The sequence below is a fragment of the Salmo salar genome, chromosome ssa05 (genome assembly GCF_905237065.1).
Source record: "Salmo salar chromosome ssa05, Ssal_v3.1, whole genome shotgun sequence".
In the NCBI taxonomy this organism is placed as follows: domain Eukaryota; kingdom Metazoa; phylum Chordata; class Actinopteri; order Salmoniformes; family Salmonidae; genus Salmo; species Salmo salar.
Genome location: NC_059446.1, coordinates 73,550,148 through 73,571,600, shown reverse-complemented (window position 1 = coordinate 73,571,600; position 21,453 = coordinate 73,550,148). Strand labels below are relative to the sequence as shown.

At 46.5% G+C, this 21,453-nt stretch overlaps 1 protein-coding gene across 9 annotated transcripts in view; it reads left to right on the top strand.

Moving 5' to 3' along the window:
* The first annotated feature begins 574 nt into the window (after positions 1 to 574).
* The window catches only part of ttyh1 (tweety family member 1), a 30,698-nt gene continuing 9,819 nt past the window's right edge, over positions 575 to 21,453 (top strand). For 2 of the 9 annotated variants that reach the window (XM_045718806.1, XM_045718807.1), the window contains exons 1-7: positions 575 to 1,428; positions 8,020 to 8,198; positions 12,519 to 12,748; positions 15,609 to 15,720; positions 19,202 to 19,539; positions 19,756 to 19,851; positions 20,087 to 20,159. In XM_045718806.1, the coding sequence (XP_045574762.1) occupies positions 8,064 to 8,198; positions 12,519 to 12,748; positions 15,609 to 15,720; positions 19,202 to 19,539; positions 19,756 to 19,851; positions 20,087 to 20,159 (984 nt within the window). In that variant the 5' untranslated portion in view covers positions 575 to 1,428; positions 8,020 to 8,063. The remainder of the gene's footprint in view (positions 1,429 to 8,019; positions 8,199 to 12,518; positions 12,749 to 15,608; positions 15,721 to 19,201; positions 19,540 to 19,755; positions 19,852 to 20,086; positions 20,160 to 21,453) is intronic. The other 7 variants (XM_045718805.1, XM_045718808.1, XM_045718810.1 and 4 more) reach the window with 4 other exon arrangements.

The window sequence follows — 21,453 nt, the reverse complement described above, 5'->3', positions numbered from 1 at the left end:
CACTAGTGTGTTCTCTCACTCCCGTACGCTCCCTTGCTCGCATTATCTCTCTGACTCCCTTCCCCCACTCCCTTTCAGTGACATAGAAAAACGAATGCCACCCCTCCCTCTCGCTCTCTCGTTCTCCCCTATCCTCCAATGGCACACAAACACCCTGGTCTCTCATTCCACCCGCTCTCACTTTGTTTTTATTATTTATTGTAATCCCCCTCTTTTTCAGTCAAATCACCCACGGTCAGTCAAATCACCCACAGTCAGTCAAATCACCCACGGTCATGGAAGATCATCTCTCATTCTCTCCATCTCTGCTTTTCTTGGTTGTTGAATCATGGTGTTGATACTATTTTGCAGTCTCCACTCGAAACTGGTTTTGCAACTCCCCTCCCTTTATTCATCGCTCACCCTCCCTCCATCCCTCCCTCTTTCTCTCACGCTCACTCACTGCCCAGTTGACAACCCATCTTTTTTCCTATTCACAATATCTTTGTTGCACCCTCCATCCGGCCCTCCCTCCCTCCCCTTCTCTCTTGCTCTCAGTATCCATCTAAGTGGTGTGCTTATTTGCTTCTGCCTAAATATATGTTGATCTCTACCTCTCCCTCTCTCTTCCTCTCTGCACAACACAGCCAAACACTGCCCTGCCTAACCACACAGGAGATTTCTTCAACAAATATTTTGTGGATTTTTTGTGCAGAAATCTAAAATGTGACTCAAACTCGAATAATTGGACCTTTTCTCGTTTTGTATTTTTGCATTTAGACAATCGTAGATTTTTTTGTGATGATTTGTTGATTTTGGTCAGCTTTTTGTCTCCTAATCTGAGAGTGTAGAGATTGGTATGTTGTGTGTGTGACTGGGTGTTGATGGGGGTTTCAGTTAGAGCTGTGTCTGTATCGCCCAGCAACATCATCATTTGTGTGAGCTGAGAGTGGACGGAGCCCTAATCCCTGTTAACAGATTCATTATCGCTGGGCACAATCGTGTCGCTGCCTTGTTGTGAAGTCGCCTGGCTGAGCGATCTGCTGCCTGCATGGGGTTCCGACATGACGATAAGGGTCCCTCTGGGGTGTCTTCTCAATCCTAATCCCTCTCTCTCCTCCCTCTCTCTCCTCTCTCTCCTCTCTCTCTTGCGCTGAGGGCTTCTCTCTTATCCATCAACACAAGCACCTCTCCACTGTTACCAGACAACCATACAATCACAGGCTGTTTAATATTTCAAAAACAAAAACAGACCTTATTATTTATTGACATTTTACATATTTTTGGGGTTCATGTCCCTAAACCAATATATTTCAGGATGAGTTTTTTTTCCAAGAGGATCCAGCGTTGATGGTTGGCAACGGTATACCTCAGTGAGTGTAGATATTTGACGGAACACCAGAGAAGAGCAAGAGATAGCAGAACACCCTCCCAACGCTACAGTCAAAGGTAAGAAACTGATCACTCATTCACCATGGGTGAATTGTCTGTGTATTCTACAAGATTAATGGGCAGTCAAGTGAAATAGATTCTTCATGCGCTGTTAGACCACTGCAGTTTATGTTCAATGATGGAAAGTGGAGAGAAGCCTGGGTTTTACATCAAATGTTTGGATTTTTATGCAATGTCTGTGCATTGGCTGATGTTGCAAATAGGAAATGATTTATAAAACATTGAGGTTGAACAATGTTAGTTTGATTCACTCTGTTTGGGATTGTTTTGTCAATCTCTCTACTTTATCATAGTTGATAAGATATATTTTATTTATATGAATAAAATATCACATTGTATCTCACTGAATAGTTTGCTTAGCTTCATCTTCAGCAAACCTCTCTCAAATGCTACATTTGACTTTGTGCAAGCTTCTAAATGAGATTGTTAATGTGGGAGCATTTGTCCATCCTCTTGGTACTGCATGTTATACTCTTGTTCACTCCAAAGCTCCATGTTGGATTTATTGATTCTACAAGCAGTGAGTAGCCTGCAGCTGAATGCACTCAATCTTTCATTGATTTGGGGAAATGTGTGTGTATGTGTGTATGGTTTGGTTTAACTATACTTGTATCCAAAATTTGGACAAGTGTGTACATTTTGCTGGTCCACACAAGTAAAAAAGGCTATTTTGGGGTTAGGGTTACAATTAGGATAAGGGTTAGGGTTAAGGTTAGGGTTAAGGTTAAGGGTTAGGGAAAATAAGATTTTGAATTGATTATTTTTTTCTTCGTTACCCACAAGGATAGTAAAACAAACGTGCGTGCGTGCACGTGATCCTGGTGGGACTTTTTTTTACACAAACATGAATTTCAACTGAAACTTAAATATGAATTTTATAAGAAACAATTCAACCTCTAGTAGAGTCTGGAAATGTGTATTTATACACTAATACACTACCGTTCAAAAGTTTGGGCTCACTTAAAAATGTCCTTGTTTTTGAAAGAAATCAAATTTTTGGTCCATTAAAATAACATGAAATTGATCAGAAATACAGTGTAGACATTGTTAATGTTGTAAATGACTATTGTCATTAAATAGTACCCGCAAAACACCAGTCTCAACGTCAACAGTGAAGAGGCGACTCCGGGATGCTGGCCTTCTAGGCAGAGTTCCTCTGTCCAGGTTCTGTGTTCTTTTGCCGTTCTTAAATCTTTTATTTTTATTGGCCAGTCTGAGATATGGCTTATTCTTTCCAACTCTGCCTAGAAGGCCAGCATCCCGGAGTCGCCTCTTCACTGTTGATGTTGAGACTGGTGTTTTGCAGCTACTATTTAATGAAGCTGCCAGTTGAGGACTTGTGAGGCATCGGTTTCTCAAACTTGACACTCTAATGTACTTGTCCTCTTGCTCAGTTGTGCACCGGGGCCTCCCACTACTCTTTCTATTCTGGTTAGAGACAGTTTGCGCTGTTCTGTGAAGGGAGTAGTACACAGTGCTGTATGAGATCTTCAGTTTCTTGGCAATTTCTCGCATGGAATAGCCTTCATTCCTCAGAACAAGAATAGACTGACGAGTTTCAGAAGAAAGGTCTTTGTTTTTGGCCATTTTGAGCATGTAATCGAACCCACAAATGCTGATGCTCCAGATACTCAACTAGTCTAAAGAAGGCCAGTTTTATTGCTTCTTTAATCAGGACAACAGTTTTCAGCTGTGCTAACATAATTAATTGCAGGGTTTTCTAATGATCAATTAGCCTTTTAAAATGATAAACTTGGATTAGCTAACACAACGTGCCATTGGAACACAGAAGTGGTGGTTGCTGATAATGGGCCTCTGTACGCCTATGTAGATATTCCATAAAAAATCTGCCGTTTCCAGCTACAATAGTCATTCACAGCAGTAACAATCTCTACAGTGTATTTCTGACAATTTGATATTATTTTAATGGGCATAAAATGTGCTTTTCTTTCAAAAACAAGGACATTTCTAAGTGACCCCAACTTTTGAACGGTAGTGTAGATACATTACAGTCCGCACACTGAATGGGCCGTTCATGTCCCCACTGACTGATGATAACTGGGCTGTGGTGTGTATCACAGGGCCATAAAATGTCTCATAAACTGCAATCATTAAGAGTGTCCTTAAGTGATCGTTAGGACCATTGGGCCTTAACGTGTGGCATGATGATTTCTTTTGCATGTCATTATTCATACCCAGTGGCCCAGAGGAAAGCTGTTGTTTGTGATGTGTAGTAATGAGAATATGTGGTGCAATACATGATAAAGGAGAAGGTGGCTTTACTGTCCAAAGAGGATTTTCTTCCCAGCTGCACATCTTCAGTCTTCCTCATTAACCGCCTTACGAAAGGGCCTCGTGGAGAAACATATTCTGGAGTCTCCCTCAATACAAATAGCTGAGTGACTGTTTCATAACAGAGCCATTCCCAGGGCTGAGTCGGTCAGCTTGGTTCAGTGCAGTGACAGATAGTTGACGTCTATTCTACTGTATTCTATCCATTTCTCCTCGGCTTTGTTGTTCCTGAGAGTCTCTTGTTGGTTTTGAAGCAGCTAGTGCACAGCACAGAAGGCTGTGGTTTGGGTTTCCTTCTTCCGCCTTCCTCTCCTCTCCCCTTCTCTCCTTGCTCCCCCTATCACATGAGTGCAAACTCCCTGTTATTTTCCTTCAGTTATGCAATGGTAACCAGCATGATAACAAGCTGGCAGGAAGCATCACGTCAACTTGAGCCTGCCTCCCTGCCTCCCTCTGACAACTACTGCTGGACCACTGATCAGCTAAGGCTGCTCCCTACAAGGTGCTCCCTCCCTGGTGCCCCCTCATCCCCTTTCTGGGTTCATGTTAGCACTAGTTCCCATTGTTGACACTACATCTGCTTGTAGACAGACAGACAGACAGACAGACAGACAGACAGACAGACAGACAGACAGACAGACAGACAGACAGACAGACAGACAGACAGACAGACAGACAGACAGACAGACAGACAGATTTATGATAATTGCCAAAAATTGTTAATGTAGACTTTTCCAAGTAACATGAATTGAATTTCAATTCACACTATAGTCTAACCACACAACAACATTCTTATAATTCGCCTAATGTGACAACATCCTCTACCACCCTCACAGCCGAATAATTCAAGACTATAACATGAAAAATCCTGTTTGTTGATATACCATCAGAGTCTGGCCATAACAATGTGAGACTACAACAATAACACCAGTCTGTTGACAGCCTCAGTGTGAGGGGATGGACGGCAGTGTGTGAAACCATTCTGCTCCCACTGTTCAGAAGGGAAACAGAGTGTTGGCATTGATTTTTGTTAGTGACAGTTGGGGGTTTGGAGTCATTAAGGTGAACAGGCTTATTCTAATGAGCTTGGGATTGACTGTCTGGGTTGTCTGTTTAACCCTCTCTGGGACAGGGATGCCCCAAATCCACATGCACACACACCACACACACACACACACATCCCAAACAATGACCCCAACACCTGGACTTATTATGTTCATTGAGACGTCATTGATTTTAAGTGGCTGCTACAGTAAAAAGACTGGATTGATATTTCTAAAATAGATCAGATATGGTCATATGCGATTCTTGATCATATTTAGTATTGTGTAGTGCTTCTATTCAAATGTAGTGTTGTGTGCTCATACAGATGGATCATTAAAAAGGCTGAGAATTCATGTGATACAGTGCTGAATGTTCTAAACATTCAAAGACAGCAAAACCAAGATAGGAGCCTGGTACAGAATCCAATCTAAGAATCCATCCCTGTTAGATGCTATCAAGTACACTATTGTGTCTTTACTCAACGTTCGTCTGTGTCTCACTGTATGTACTGCTCTACTGTACAACTCCCTGTCTCTACTCCTCAGTACAACTCCTGTCAATGGTCTAGTCTGTGCTGGTCTCATTTTATTGGCTCTCTTGAAACCCTCTTGTCTTCAACTGTAAAACCCTGGTATTCTCTTAATCTGCACAATCAGTGTCGTGGCCCCCTTACCATCCCCCTCATCCCCTCTTCATAGCTCTGTGATTGTAATGTAGATTGCGGTGTCTATCTGGGATAACCGGATTTCCCTTTGTATTTACCCTACTTTCTCCCCTTGGCTGGGCTTTAGGACAGGAGGGGAAGCAGTGTCTCTCAGCAGGGTGCGGTGGTGGAGTTTGGCTACGAAGACTGACCTATTCTCCCTTATTGCCCCCCCCCCTCTCCTTCCCTTTGGAGGGTGGTTGTGTGAAGGCTGCTACAGTGCATCATTGTTGTAGACATACTATCTGTCATAGTATCTTCTAATTTCCAGGATGGTTGAGGGGGGTTGAATCTCCCTCTTGTATTGACCCAACTCTGCCTCCATTATATAGTGCTGGTTGTGTGGTGTGGCTGAGATTGCCACTGGACCTCCCACTATCTCCACTACTCTGCTCCCATAGGTAGAGGAGCATGATGAAGTAGGTTGTTAGTAGAGACGACAGGGTAGTTGGTTAAGTTGATGTCCCCTGGATAAGAGAGGAATCACGCACATACAATCCAGCTGCGGGCAGGTCCCATTTCTATTCAGTTAGTTCAGCCAGATGAATTTCACTTCTGTACTTGAATGAATTAGAATGGAATTGACCACGACCATGATCCAAATGTAGCTTAGAAGCTGAGCAAAAATAACTAGCAATGTCTGCTCTTGCTCTGTGGTTTCTGCTCCACAGGGTTTCACCCTGCATACCTCCTCGCTCCAGGTACAAGCCCTTAGGCATAGATCTGATCTAGGATTAGATTACCTTGACTTTCACAATTCCTTACTTTAAGCATTAGGAGAAGACCATGTAAACCTCACCTTTAGATCAGAGTCTAGGACAGGGGTGTCAAACTCATTCCACGGACAGCCTAGTTTCTGCAGGTTTTTGTTATTTCCTTTCAATTAAGACCTAGACAACATGGTGAGGGGAGTTCCTTACTAATTAGTGACCTTAATTCATCAATCAAGTAGAAGGGAGGAGCGAAAACCCACAGACACTCAGAACTCTGTGGAATGAGTTCGATGTGGTCTAGGAGTAGACAATGTAAACCTCACCTTAGATCAGAATATTAGGAGTAGACAATGTAAACCTCACCTTAGATCAGAATATTAGGAGATGACCATGTAAACATCACCTTAGATCAGAGTATAGGAGTAGACAATGTAAACCTCACCTTAGATCAGGGTCTAGGAGAAGACAATGTAAACATCACCTTAGATCAGTCTAGGAAAAGACAATGTAAACATCACCTTAGATCAGTCTAGGAAAAGACAATGTAAACATCACCTTAGATCAGAATCTAGGAGAAGACAATGTAAACCTCACCTTAGACCAGTCTAGGAAAAGACAATGTAAACATCACCTTAGATCAGAGTCTAGGAGAAGACAATGTAAACATCACCTTAGATCAGAGTCTAGGAGAAGACAATGTAAACATCACCTTAGACCAGTCTAGGAAAAGACAATGTAAACATCACCTTAGATCAGAGTCTAGGAGAAGACAATGTAAACATCACCTTAGATCAGAGTCTAGGAGTAGACAATGTAAACATCACCTTAGATCAGAGTCTAGGAGAAGACAGTGTAAACATCACCTTAGATCAGAGTCTAGGAGAAGACAATGTAAACATCACCTTAGATCAGAGTCTAGGAGTAGACAATGTAAACATCACCTTAGATCAGAGTCTAGGAGAAGACAATGTAAACATCACCTTAGATCAGAGTCTAGGAGAAGACAATGTAAACATCACCTTAGATCAGAGTCTAGGAGTAGACAATGTAAACATCACCTTAGATCAGAGTCTAGGAGAAGACAATGTAAACATCACCTTAGATCAGAGTCTAGGAGTAGACAATGTAAACATCACCTTAGATCAGAGTCTAGGAGAAGACAGTGTAAACATCACCTTAGATCAGAGTCTAGGAGAAGACAATGTAAACATCACCTTAGATCAGAGTCTAGGAGAAGACAATGTAAACATCACCTTAGATCAGAGTCTAGGAGAAGACAGTGTAAACATCACCTTAGATCAGAGTCTAGGAGAAGACAATGTAAACATCACCTTAGATCAGAGTCTAGGAGAAGACAATGTAAACATCACCTTAGATCAGAGTCTAGGAGAAGACAATGTAAACATCACCTTAGATCAGAGTCTAGGAGAAACTTCACATTGTCCTGACCCACCTACAGTAGTACACTGATTGATGAAATAGGAAGTTTCAGTGAACATGAGCCAGGTTGACAACTGTTCAACCATTGGCTGGATCTCCCACAGACTGGAGGAGGGGGTGGTTGGTGAGGTGATGTCCCCTAGTTCCCTCCCTCCCTCCCTCCTCAGCAGGGTTGTTCTGAAACATCTTATCTTTCTTCCCTGGCTCGACCACAGTGTGTAAGAAGGAGTGGTAGACAGACAACATTTCAGTTGCAATAGCCATCACCCGGCACCACATACAGCATAAGGCTTTGTTTACTCATAGTATTTATCATTGGTCCGCCACTGGTGTGGAAATGTGGAATATGTCTATCACTTACACACCTTTGATTTTCTAACCCTTCTCTCCTCTTAGTTCCTTTCAACAGGGTGGAGGAGGGGGGGTTAGGCGATTAGAGTATGGCTGCCATGGCGACCGTGCCCAGCTACACCCCTTCGCTATGGGTGAGGATGTGCCACGCCCTTCCCCGGCTGGACCTCACCATGACGATGAGAGACAACCTCTTCATCCCCGACAGCTGGGAGTACCAACAGGTAACAGAAAACGCCCACAGACAATCACATCCATCTCAAACTACAACTGGCCAATCACACAGCACGACTGATTGATTCATATTTATCTCAAGTTATCTCTTGGTTCACACAACAAAATCGACAATAAAAGACGGCTAAGATTCAATGAAAAAGATGTATTGCACTTGGTAAGAATGAGAACCAAGTCTGATACCGCAATGATACAGAACCCCCCCACCCCTCATGTTAAATACTGCATCATAAAGAACCCTCTCTGTTTTGCACAGCGACATCTGCAGAATCCTAGTGGTATTATTAGAACATTTAAACAGCTTATTCATGCTAGTGGTGCAAGTGGCCTAGTTATTGACAGGGAAACGACCCCAGACCACTCAGAAGAATCTTGACCTGGATTTCAACTCGTCAGAAATATTACATCACCTGGCTGTCTCTCCTCAAAACTGTTAGCACTTAATTACACTGTTCTGTTCTCATCTCCAGCACAGTTCAGTTTACATCCCTCAGCTCCACTACAGACGGCATCTTATTTCACATTCATTCTCATCATCGTCATGCAATTCCACATGCAGTTCCACAGTACGGTTTGAGCAGGATTTGGTTTGAGTGTTTTAATCTGGAGACTGTAGTAGTAGCAGCAACATGTTATATTGTCTTTGTGGTAGAAAACACACCATTTTGTTGTGTTGTTGTTCATTTCTAGGTTTCACCATTCCCTTCCAGTGGCTCTATGTCTCTACTCCCTACGTCACACACATTGCATGTTTACAACATGTCTACGGTACCGAGAGAGGGATTCTCAAATGATCCGCCAGTAGAGAAAGACAAAAGAAATGGAAAGTACTTGGAGAGAGAATGAGAGGGAGAGGATGAGTAACGTGAGGAGGTAGGGGGGAACAGAAGACAGGACAGAAAGAGAGAGTAAAAAGGAGAGGATGAGTAACGTGAGTAGGTAGGGGGGAACAGAAGACAGGACAGAAAGAGAGAGTAAAAGGAGAGGATGAGTAACATGAGGAGGTAGTGGGGAACAGAAGACAGGACAGAAAGAGAGAGTAAAAGGAGAGGATGAGTAACATGAGGAGGTAGTGGGGAACAGAAGACAGGACAGAAAGAGAGAGTAAAAGGAGAGGGTGAGTAACATGAGGAGGTAGTGGGGAACAGAAGACAGGACAGAAAGAGAGAGTAAAAGGAGAGGATGAGTAACATGAGGAGGTAGTGGGGAACAGAAGACAGGACAGAAAGAGAGAGTAAAAGGAGAGGGTGAGTAACATGAGGAGGTAGTGGGGAACAGAAGACAGGACAGAAAGAGAGAGTAAAAGGAGAGGATGAGTAACATGAGGAGGTAGTGGGGAACAGAAGACAGGACAGAAAGAGAGAGTAAAAGGAGAGGATGATAAACATGAGGAGGTAGTGGGGAACAGAAGACAGGACAGAAAGAGAGAGTAAAAGGAGAGGATGATAAACATGAGGAGGTAGTGGGGAACAGAAGACAGGACAGAAAGAGAGAGTAAAAGGAGAGGATGAGTAACATGAGGAGGTAGTGGGGAACAGAAGACAGGACAGAAAGAGAGAGAGAGTAAAAGGAGAGGATGAGTAACATGAGGAGGTAGTGGGGAACAGAAGACAGGACAGAAAGAGAGAGTAAAAGGAGAGGATGAGTAACATGAGGAGGTAGTGGGGAACAGAAGACAGGACAGAAAGAGAGAGAGAGTAAAAGGAGAGGATGAGTAACATGAGGAGGTAGTGGGGAACAGAAGACAGGACAGAAAGAGAGAGTAAAAGGAGAGGGTGAGTAACATGAGGAGGTAGTGGGGAACAGAAGACAGGACAGAAAGAGAGAGTAAAAGGAGAGGATGAGTAACATGAGGAGGTAGTGGGGAACAGAAGACAGGACAGAAAGAGAGAGAGAGTAAAAGGAGAGGATGAGTAACATGAGGAGGTAGTGGGGAACAGAAGACAGGACAGAAAGAGAGAGAGAGTAAAAGGAGAGGATGAGTAACATGAGGAGGTAGTGGGGAACAGAAGACAGGACAGAAAGAGAGAGTAAAAAGGAGAGGGTGAGTAATGTGAGGAGGTAGTGGGGAACAGAAGACAGGACAGAAAGAGAGAGTAAAAAGGAGAGGGTGAGTAATGTGAGGAGGTAGTGGGGAACAGAAGACAGGACAGAAAGAGAGAGTAAAAAGGAGAGGATGAGTAACATGAGGAGGTAGTGGGGAACAGAAGACAGGACAGAAAGAGAGAGTAAAAGGAGAGGATGAGTAACATGAGGAGGTAGTGGGGAACAGAAGACAGGACAGAAAGAGAGAGTAAAAAGGAGAGGGTGAGTAACATGAGGAGGTAGTGGGGAACAGAAGACAGGACAGAAAGAGAGAGTAAAAGGAGAGGATGAGTAACATGAGGAGGTAGTGGGGAACAGAAGACAGGACAGAAAGAGAGAGAGAGTAAAAGGAGAGGATGAGTAACATGAGGAGGTAGTGGGGAACAGAAGACAGGACAGAAAGAGAGAGAGAGTAAAAAGGAGAGGGTGAGTAACATGAGGAGGTAGTGGGGAACAGAAGACAGGACAGAAAGAGAGAGTAAAAAGGAGAGGGTGAGTAATGTGAGGAGGTAGTGGGGAACAGAAGACAGGACAGAAATAGAGAGTGAAAAGGGATAGAGAAAGTGAGGGTGGCAGTGAATGTATTTAAGTAGGTCACAGATTATTAATAGAGCTGCAGTGGCTTGGATAGAAAGAAAGAGGGGGGAGGGAGAGAGAGGGAGGGGGAGAGGGGGAATGGAGGAGAAAGAAAGTAGGCGAGGGAGAAGGGGGAACATGGATGGGTGGGGGGGCTATAGAGAGCAGGAGGCAGCGGAGAGAGGGATAAGAGATAAGGTGGAGGAGAGGAAAATGATGGAGGGAGGGAGAGAGTGAGACAGGCAGATGGAGAGGGATAATGTTGTAGATATGTGTTCTAGCTAAATGCACTCTCCAGTAAAGTTGAGAATGATAGATGTTAGTATGTCAGAGTGCAGGCTGATGATGAGATACAGGAGAGATGTGACAGGGCTTAGTAACGTTAATGTTAATATTCACTACAGCTTGCAGCTGAGGTAGTAGCGTGGTGATACAAGGTAGATTTTCACCCTTTATCACGTTCAGTATGTTAAACAGTCAGGAATGATATTATTACATTCAATTACTGGTTAATGAATGCAGTAGGTATGCTCTTCTGAATGGAGTCATGCAGATTAGTGTGTCTGTGTGTGTGTGTGCCTGTGTGTGCGCGTGTGCGTGCGTGTGCTTGTGTGTGTGTGTGTGTGTGTGTGTGTGTGTGTGTGTGTGTGTGTGTGTGAAAAGCCTCCAGATTTTTAGTTGATGTCCCATGAATAACTTTATACACTTTATGTTCTAATCACCTTTCACTTCCACTGCTTGGGTAGGTAGGACTGTACACCATTTGTCACGGTGGAATTATAGGACCAAAGAATGTTGTGGTCCTTTGTAGCTCAGTTGGTAGAGCATGGTGCTTGTAATGCCAAGGTAGTGGGTTCCATTCCAGGACCACCCATACATTAAATGTATGCACGCATGACTATAAGTTGTTTTGAATAAAAGTGTCTGCTAAATGGCATATACAGTAAATTAATATTGCGATTTTCAGTATCACAATATCAACCTGGTATTTAGCTATTTTGCATAAATACACTATAGGGATTCTTGCAGAATATTGAGGTTCCCATGTTGAAGGCTGGGAATACACTGATGTCCTCATGACTAACACGTGCACCTCCCAGCTGCTCTGAATCCCTGTTGTTATTCATAACACAGTATATTGATACATTTACCCAGCCCTAGCTGCTACAGTCTGGACTCAATATTTGACTCTCAAATGGTGTGGAGGAGGCTCATGGGAGTTTCATTCCTTCTATTAGTTAGACAGTGGTGCATGATGTGTCTCTGACATACAGTTCTATCCTGCAGGCAAAAATATGTTGAACCAACATTTTATTAATGTCATCTGTCAACAATTTTAGGTCAATTTTTGTTTTGGGGGGGGTGAAAAATGAAGAAATAAGACCTACACAAATTTGAACCAGATTTCCACCATAAGTCAACAACAGAATTTCAAGGATTGATTTATTCACATGTTGACAATGCAATTAAATATCAACCGAGTATGGACATTGATTTTACGTTATGTCAGGTTTTTGCCCAGAGGGATAATGTTACTTAGCAATGCATTTTCCATTGTGCAATCAAGTACAGTGACAGTGTTACCATAAGAATCAGTCTGTAAAGTGCTGTGTTTAATTTGATTTTCTGACCCCCCCCCACTCTCTCAGACTCTACTGGTCCTCTCTAGTCTCTCGGCCATTGCTCTCGTTCTCTCCCTCCTCGTCATTATCTCCTTCCTTATACACTACTGCTGCTGTCGCCGTGGTGACCGGAGCGAGGGATCTGAGGAAGAGGAGGAGGACGAAGAGGGCAGCACGGGCCACGGATACGGAGGCAAGAAAGGGCGGGGTATCTGCTGCGTCACCTGGGTGTCAGTGGCGGCTGTCACACTGTGCTGGTGAGTAAGAGAGGTTATTGTGACATCACTGCCAGGGTCAATGTGATGTCATTATGAGGGTCATTGTGACCTCTTTATGCGAGCCATTGGGATATTGTGATGTCCTGTCGTCTTTGTGACATCAGTGTCATGAGTGTTGTATTCATGAACTGTGACCAAACCATATGACCATTTGTCACAAGGATAGAGGAAAGGGAATCCTTTTTATAATACAGAAGTACCATCTTCTAACTTTCGTTATTTCCCAATAGTCCAATAACCATGTGTGTGTTTTGATGTAAGTTATTTTCAGAGCACTGTAGAAAGTAGTGTCCAGTCCCTGCTTTACAATGTGTTAGTATTTTGCTCCCGGCAATATCTGACACAGACAGTTGACCTAACTGACCGTGGTCAAGTTGTGGTTTGACCACAGGGACCAGGCGTCTGAGGTTCGGTGTTTGGGCTTGTGACAGCATGTTTGTGGTTTGGAAATTGAATCGTGGTTTCCTATCACCGTGACGATGATGTCATAAGTTCCATCTCAGCGTATTGAATCCTCTCTCCTCTGTTCCCTCTCTGGTGACTATGTTGTCATCCACTGTCATGAGGGCATTTAGTCACATTGTGGCAGGATGTTCATTTTAAGTTTGCATGAGGAGATGGCAGCAGGTATTCAAATCTTACCCTACGAGGTCCGGAGTACTGCTGGTTTTCTGTTCTACCTGATTATTAATTGCACCCACCTGGTGTCCCAGGTCTTAATCAGTCCCTGATTAGAGGAGAAGAATGAAGTGGAACTGGTTTACAGGTCCAGATTAGAATTTGCAGGGTTTACTGAGTCAGATTGGGTTCTCGTATAGTAAACCCACAGTTAAACACCTTCAGCTCTGACACCGCATGATGTTGGATGTCCCCTCCCGTCTCAGCAACATGATGTTGGATGTCCCCTCCCGTCTCAGCAGCATGATGTTGGATGTCCCCTCCCGTCTCAGCAGCGTGATGTTGGATGTCCCCTCCCGTCTCAGCAGCGTGATGTTGGATGTCCCCTCCCGTCTCAGCAGCGTGATGTTGGATGTCCCCTCCCGTCTCAGCAGCATGATGTTGGATGTCCCCTCCCGTCTCAGCAACATGATGTTGGATGTCCCCTCCCGTCTCAGCAGCATGATGTTGGATGTCCCCTCCCGTCTCAGCAGCATGATGTTGGATGTCCCCTCCCGTCTCAGCAACATGATGTTGGATGTCCCCTCCCGTCTCAGCAGCGTGATGTTGGATGTCCCCTCCCGTCTCAGCAACATGATGTTGGATGTCCCCTCCCGTCTCAGCAGCATGATGTTGGATGTCCCCTCCCGTCTCAGCAGCGTGATGTTGGATGTCCCCTCCCGTCTCAGCAGCATGATGTTGGATGTCCCCTCCCGTCTCAGCAACATGATGTTGGATGTCCCCTCCCGTCTCAGCAGCGTGATGTTGGATGTCCCCTCCCGTCTCAGCAGCATGATGTTGGATGTCCCCTCCCGTCTCAGCAGCATGATGTTGGATGTCCCCTCCCGTCTCAGCAGCGTGATGTTGGATGTCCCCTCCCGTCTCAGCAGCGTGATGTTGGATGTCCCCTCCCGTCTCAGCAACATGATGTTGGATGTCCCCTCCCGTCTCAGCAGCGTGATGTTGGATGTCCCCTCCCGTCTCAGCAGCATGATGTTGGATGTCCCCTCCCGTCTCAGCAGCATGATGTTGGATGTCCCCTCCCGTCTCAGCAGCGTGATGTTGGATGTCCCCTCCCGTCTCAGCAGCGTGATGTTGGATGTCCCCTCCCGTCTCAGCAACGTGATGTTGGATGTCCCCTCCCGTCTCAGCAGCGTGATGTTGGATGTCCCCTCCCGTCTCAGCAGCGTGATGTTGGATGTCCCCTCCCGTCTCAGCAGCGTGATGTTGGATGTCCCCTCCCGTCTCAGCAGCGTGATGTTGGATGTCCCCTCCCGTCTCAGCAGCGTGATGTTGGATGTCCCCTCCCGTCTCAGCAACGTGATGTTGGATGTCCCCTCCCGTCTCAGCAGCGTGATGTTGGATGTCCCCTCCCGTCTCAGCAGCATGATGTTGGATGTCCCCGCCCGTCTCAGCAGCATGATGTTGGATGTCCCCTCCCGTCTCAGCAGCATAGCGGTGTCATATGTCACATGTTATCGGATTGCATTGTCAGCCTGAGTTGATGTCACTGCTTTATCAAACAGCACAATGTGTTTGTGTTATGTGGTCCTGTTCCCCCCCTGCGGCCGTGATGATGTCATCTCTCTCTCTCTGATACATGACCTTCTTGCTGTTTAGATGAAAAAGGGAGACATGGTAGTAGACATCTTAGTTTTAGAAATGCATTGTGGGAAAATATCAAATGACACCCTATTCTTCAAGTTGTGCATCAGAGCACATATATGACACACATGATGCTGTCATAGAAAACATTCACGTTTGACTGTATGAAACACAACACTGCTCTTTTCCCGCTTTCTAATCTGGGTCACATACTTTGAGGGAGATTGGGTCATACCATTGCTCTCGGGTGCGAGGGGATTTGGTGAACATCTGGCCTAAGCCTTAATCTGAATATTTGAATAACAGAGATATATATATATGTGATTATTTTTTTATGTTTCTAATATCACGCCGACTGAAGACTGCAGATGCAGACACTGCTAAGACTCTTCCAAGCTATCTTATGTTTTCCTGTGGTTGTTCATTCGATCGTTCATTCATTTCTCACATTTCACATCACTCTCACCAGTTCCATCTTGTGTCAAATTCATTTTATATGTACATACAGTACAAACTGAATTAAACATGAATCTCTCTCCCTCCCTCTCTCCCTCAATCCCTGTTCCCCTTTTTGCAGTGTTGCCATAGGCGTTGGTTTCTATGGCAACAGTGAGGCTAATGATGGGATATATCAGTTGACCTCGTCTCTTCTCACAGCCAATTACACACTGGCTTCCATCGATCTGCTGGTGAGTACTCTGGCTCCTCCCTCCCAGCAAATTTCAGACATGCACAATATCTACCCTGCTGTGTGTGTGTTGTGTGTGTGTGTGTGTGTGGTTGATATATTGGCGGAGAGGGAGAGAAAGTGGGGTGTAAACTTGTCAGGTGTGATATGGATCTGTCTGTCCTCATGCGGTCACTCAGTGGTTTATCTGTCTGTCCTCATGCGGTCACTCAGTGGTTTATCTGTCTGTCCTCACGCGGTCACTCAGTGGTTTATCTGTCTGTCCTCATGCGGTCACTCAGTGGTTTATCTGTCTGTCCTCACGCGGTCACTCAGTGGTTTATCTGTCTGTCCTCATGCGGTCACTCAGTGGTTTATCTGTCTGTCCTCACGCGGTCACTCAGTGGTTTATCTGTCTGTCCCCACGCGGTCACTCAGTGGTTTATCTGTCTGTCCTCACGCGGTCACTCAGTGGTTTATCTGTCTGTCCCCACGCGGTCACTCAGTGGTTTATCTGTCTGTCCCCACGCGGTCACTCAGTGGTTTATATGTCTGTCCCCACGCGGTCACTCAGTGGTTTATATGTCTGTCCCCACGCGGTCACTCAGTGGTTTATATGTCTGTCCCCACGCGGTCACTCAGTGGTTTATCTGTCTGTCCCCACGCGGTCACTCAGTGGTTTATCTGTCTGTCCCCACGCGGTCACTCAGTGGTTTATCTGTCTGTCCTCACTCAGTGGTTTATCTGTCTGTCCCCATGCGGTCACTCAGTGGTTTATATGTCTGTCCCCACGCGGTCACTCAGTGGTTTATCTGTCTGTCCCCACGCGGTCACTCAGTGGTTTATCTGTCTGTCCCCACGCGGTCACTCAGTGGTTTATCTGTCTGTCCTCACTCAGTGGTTTATCTGTCTGTCCCCACGCAGTCACTCAGTGGTTTATATGTCTGTCCCCACGCGGTCACTCAGTGGTTTATATGTCTGTCCCCACGCGGTCACTCAGTGGTTTATATGTCTGTCCCCACGCGGTCACTCAGTGGTTAATATGTCTGTCCCCACGCGGTCACTCAGTGGTTTATATGTCTGTCCCCACGCGGTCACTCAGTGGTTTATATGTCTGTCCCCACGCGGTCACTCAGTGGTTTATATGTCTGTCCCCACGCGGTCACTCAGTGGTTTATATGTCTGTCCCCTCGCGGTCACTCAGTGGTTTATATGTCTGTCCCCACGCGGTCACTCAGTGGTTTATATGTCTGTCCCCGCGCGGTCACTCAGTGGTTTATATGTCTGTCCCCGCGCGGTCACTCAGTGGTTTATATGTCTGTCCCCACGCGGTCACTCAGTGGTTTATATGTCTGTCCCCGCGCGGTCACTCAGTGGTTTATCTGTCTGTCCCCGCGGTCACTCAGTGGTTTATATGTCTGTCCCCGCGCGGTCACTCAGTGGTTTATATGTCTGTCCCCACGCGGTCACTCAGTGGTTTATATGTCTGTCCCCACGCGGTCACTCAGTGGTTTATATGTCTGTCCCCGCGGTCACTCAGTGGTTTATATGTCTGTCCCCACGCGGTCACTCAGTGGTTTACTTGTCTGTCCCCACGCGGTCACTCAGTGGTTTATATGTCTGTCCCCACGCGGTCACTCAGTGGTTTATATGTCTGTCCCCACGCGGTCACTCAGTGGTTTATATGTCTGTCCCCACGCGGTCACTCAGTGGTTTATCTGTCTGTCCCCACGCGGTCACTCAGTGGTTTATATGTCTGTCCCCACGCGGTCACTCAGGGGTTTATATGTCTGTCCCCACGCGGTCACTCAGTGGTTTATATGTCTGTCCCCTCGCGGTCACTCAGTGGTTTATATGTCTGTCCCCACGCGGTCACTCAGTGGTTTATATGTCTGTCCCCGCGCGGTCACTCAGTGGTTTATATGTCTGTCCCCGCGCGGTCACTCAGTGGTTTATATGTCTGTCCCCACGCGGTCACTCAGTGGTTTATATGTCTGTCCCCGCGCGGTCACTCAGTGGTTTATCTGTCTGTCCCCGCGCGGTCACTCAGTGGTTTATATGTCTGTCCCCACGCGGTCACTCAGTGGTTTATATGTCTGTCCCCACGCGGTCACTCAGTGGTTTATATGTCTGTCCCCACGCGGTCACTCAGTGGTTTATATGTCTGTCCCCGCGCGGTCACTCAGTGGTTTATATGTCTGTCCCCACGCGGTCACTCAGTGGTTTACTTGTCTGTCCCCACGCGGTCACTCAGTGGTTTATATGTCTGTCCCCACGCGGTCACTCAGTGGTTTATATGTCTGTCCCCACGCGGTCACTCAGTGGTTTATATGTCTGTCCCCACGCGGTCACTCAGTGGTTTATATGTCTGTCCCCACGCGGTCACTCAGTGGTTTATATGTCTGTCCCCACGCGGTCACTCAGTGGTTTATATGTCTGTCCCCACGCGGTCACTCAGTGGTTTATATGTCTGTCCCCACGCGGTCACTCAGTGGTTTATATGTCTGTCCCCACGCGGTCACTCAGTGGTTTATCTGTCTGTCCCCACGCGGTCACTCAGTGGTTTATATGTCTGTCCCCACGCGGTCACTCAGTGGTTTATATGTCTGTCCCCACGCGGTCACTCAGTGGTTTATCTGTCTGTCCCCACGCGGTCACTCAGTGGTTTATCTGTCTGTCCCCACGCGGTCACTCAGTGGTTTATATGTCTGTCCCCACGCGGTCACTCAGTGGTTTATATGTCTGTCCCCACGCGGTCACTCAGTGGTTTATATGTCTGTCCCCACGCGGTCACTCAGTGGTTTATATGTCTGTCCCCACGCGGTCACTCAGTGGTTTATCTGTCTGTCCCCACGCGGTCACTCAGTGGTTTATATGTCTGTCCCCACGCGGTCACTCAGTGGTTTATATGTCTGTCCCCACGCGGTCACTCAGTGGTTTATATGTCTGTCCCCACGCGGTCACTCAGTGGTTTATATGTTTGTCCCCACGCGGTCACTCAGTGGTTTATATGTCTGTCCCCACGCGGTCACTCAGTGGTTTATATGTCTGTCCCCACGCGGTCACTCAGTGGTTTATATGTCTGTCCCCACGCGGTCACTCAGTGGTTTATATGTCTGTCCCCACGCGGTCACTCAGTGGTTTATATGTCTGTCCCCACGCGGTCACTCAGTGGTTTATATGTCTGTCCCCACGCGGTCACTCAGTGGTTTATATGTCTGTCCCCACGCGGTCACTCAGTGGTTTATATGTCTGTCCCCGCGCGGTCACTCAGTGGTTTATATGTCTGTCCCCACGCGGTCACTCAGTGGTTTATATGTCTGGGTGATGGATGCCCTCTTTCCTCTGTACATGTTTTTCATTGTAATTCAATCTCCACCCACCCCATGTTGTTGATTATACAACTACAAACTCTCTATGATTACTTGACCATGAGATTGATTGTATGACTTATAACCTCCACCTCTCTGTCCTGCACCACCCCTCCCTCTCCGCCTCCCCAGGTTTCAGACACAATCTCTGGGCTACAGCTGTCCATCGCTGGGCCCCTGACCACCATGGAGGAGCTGTTTACAGGCAGTAAGCCCTACTTGGTGTCCACCCGGAACTGTAGGAGACTGTCAGAGAACGTGGTGTTCCTGCTCACCTCTCTGACCATGGCTCGCTCCTCTGACGGGGGTGCCTGGAACAGCAGTAACAATAGCGGAGATCCTCCCATAGCGGCCCTCACCCCTGTGCCCCCCTCCATGGCCCCCACAGTGGCACCAGTCGGAGGGGTCATGCCAAGCCCCTTCTCCCCTGGCTGGGCAGCCAACACACTGATGGTCAACGAGGACTACAGGTGAGAGAAGGGAGTGGGAGTGTCTTCTTCTTCAAGGTTTTAAATTGAGTGTTAAGAACACACATAGGGTGTGCCAGTAAATCACTCCCTTGTGGTTTGCTGAAAGATTGAGTTTTGCGTTCAGCACCATAGAAATGTATTTGGAAGTGTATTCCCTGCATTGTGTGGTTCTATGGTGTCCTATTGCTGAGATGGCTGTTATCTCCTGGGCTGTAGGTGGCTGTCCTACGTGCTGCTGTTGCTGCTGGACCTCCTAGTGTGTCTGTTCATCCTGCTGGGGCTAGCCAAACAGGCCCGCTGGCTCCTCATCCTGTAAACACACACACACACACACACACACACACACACACACACACACACACACACACACACACACACACACACACAGACCGACAGTTAAACCCTGTGTGTTGTATTGCATCGAACAACACTGAGTTTGTAATGCTCTGTGACTCTGTGTCATGTAGGCTGTGTAATATATGATGGTTCCTAGGAGGTGTGTTTGGTGCTTAGCTGACCCCTGTGTGTGTGGTTTTTCTCCTCCCAGGATGACGGTGCTGGCCTGGCTGGCTCTGTTCCTGAGCTGGGGCTCCCTGGGCCTGGAGACTGCCACTGTGGTGGTGAGGACTGATAAAGGGAGGAGAGGTGGAGGGGTGGTGTGTGTTGTTGAGGGGAAGGGAGGGAGTTGATCGTTCATGGCTGGCTAGAGAGTATCTCAGGAATGCCTTAAAGAAGTCCTTGCCAGAGCAGAACGGAATGGCTGTGTACTTCTGTTGGTGTCTGTCTGCATGTGTGTATGTGTTTCTGTATTGCATTCAGTGTGTCTCTGTGCCCATTGTGCTAAACTGTGAAAAGACTAGCCTCTCCTAGGGAACACTGCAGTCATGGCAGGGGACCAAGAAGGAAGGAAAATGGGGCAGAAATTAGTGTGTGTGTGTGTGTGTGTGTGTGTGTGTGTGTGTGTGTGTGTGTGTGTGTGTGTGTGTGTGTGTATGTAAGTAGTACATGTTAATGCATGTTAACTTGTGTGTGGGCGTATGGCTTGGAGGGAGATGGAAGAAGAACACAAGTGCTTTCAGAGAGAGAGAGAGAGAGTGAGTCCCAGAGAGAGAGAGTGAGTCCCAGAGAGAGAGAGTGAGTCCCAGAGAGAGAGAGGGAGTCCCAGAGAGAGAGAGGGAGTCCCAGAGAGAGAGAGGGAGTCCCAGAGAGAGAGAGGGAGTCCCAGAGAGAGAGGGAGTCCCAGAGAGAGGGAGTCCCAGAGAGAGAGAGAGAGGGAGTCCCAGAGAGAGAGAGGGAGTCCCAGAGAGAGAGGGAGTCCCAGAGAGAGAGGGAGTCCCAGAGAGAGGGAGTCCCAGAGAGAGGGAGTCCCAGAGAGAGAGAGAGAGTGAGTCCCAGAGAGAGGGAGAGAGTGAGTCCCGGAGAGAGTGAGTCCCAGAGAGAGGGAGAGAGAGTGAGTCATAGAGAGAGGGAGAGTTGAGAGGGAGAGTCGAGGGAGAGAGAGAGAGAGAGGTAGGGAGGGAGGGAGAACTCCAAAGACTCACCAGAACCCACAGAGAGAAAGAGAGGGGGTTGGAGAAAGTGTTTGTTTAGGGTGGTGTAGAAATGGGACAAGTGGGACAGCCAGTGACAGTAAAAATACCATTTGATTCTATGCTATGACACAATCTTGGCCATTCTATTGATTGATGCCTACCACAACACCACAGACCATAACACATCATTATAGTAAAAGCAACAAATTATTATGTCATTTAAATAAAGGTTAAATAAAAATAAAATAAACATTTGGAAGGAATAGAGAACATAGAGATCTTTACTCAACATTGCTTTGATAAAGCAGCGAGCCAAGAATATAGAACTGTTGACATTTGCTGAGAACTGCCAGGGAGTGTTCTTTCTTGCAACTGTCCCATT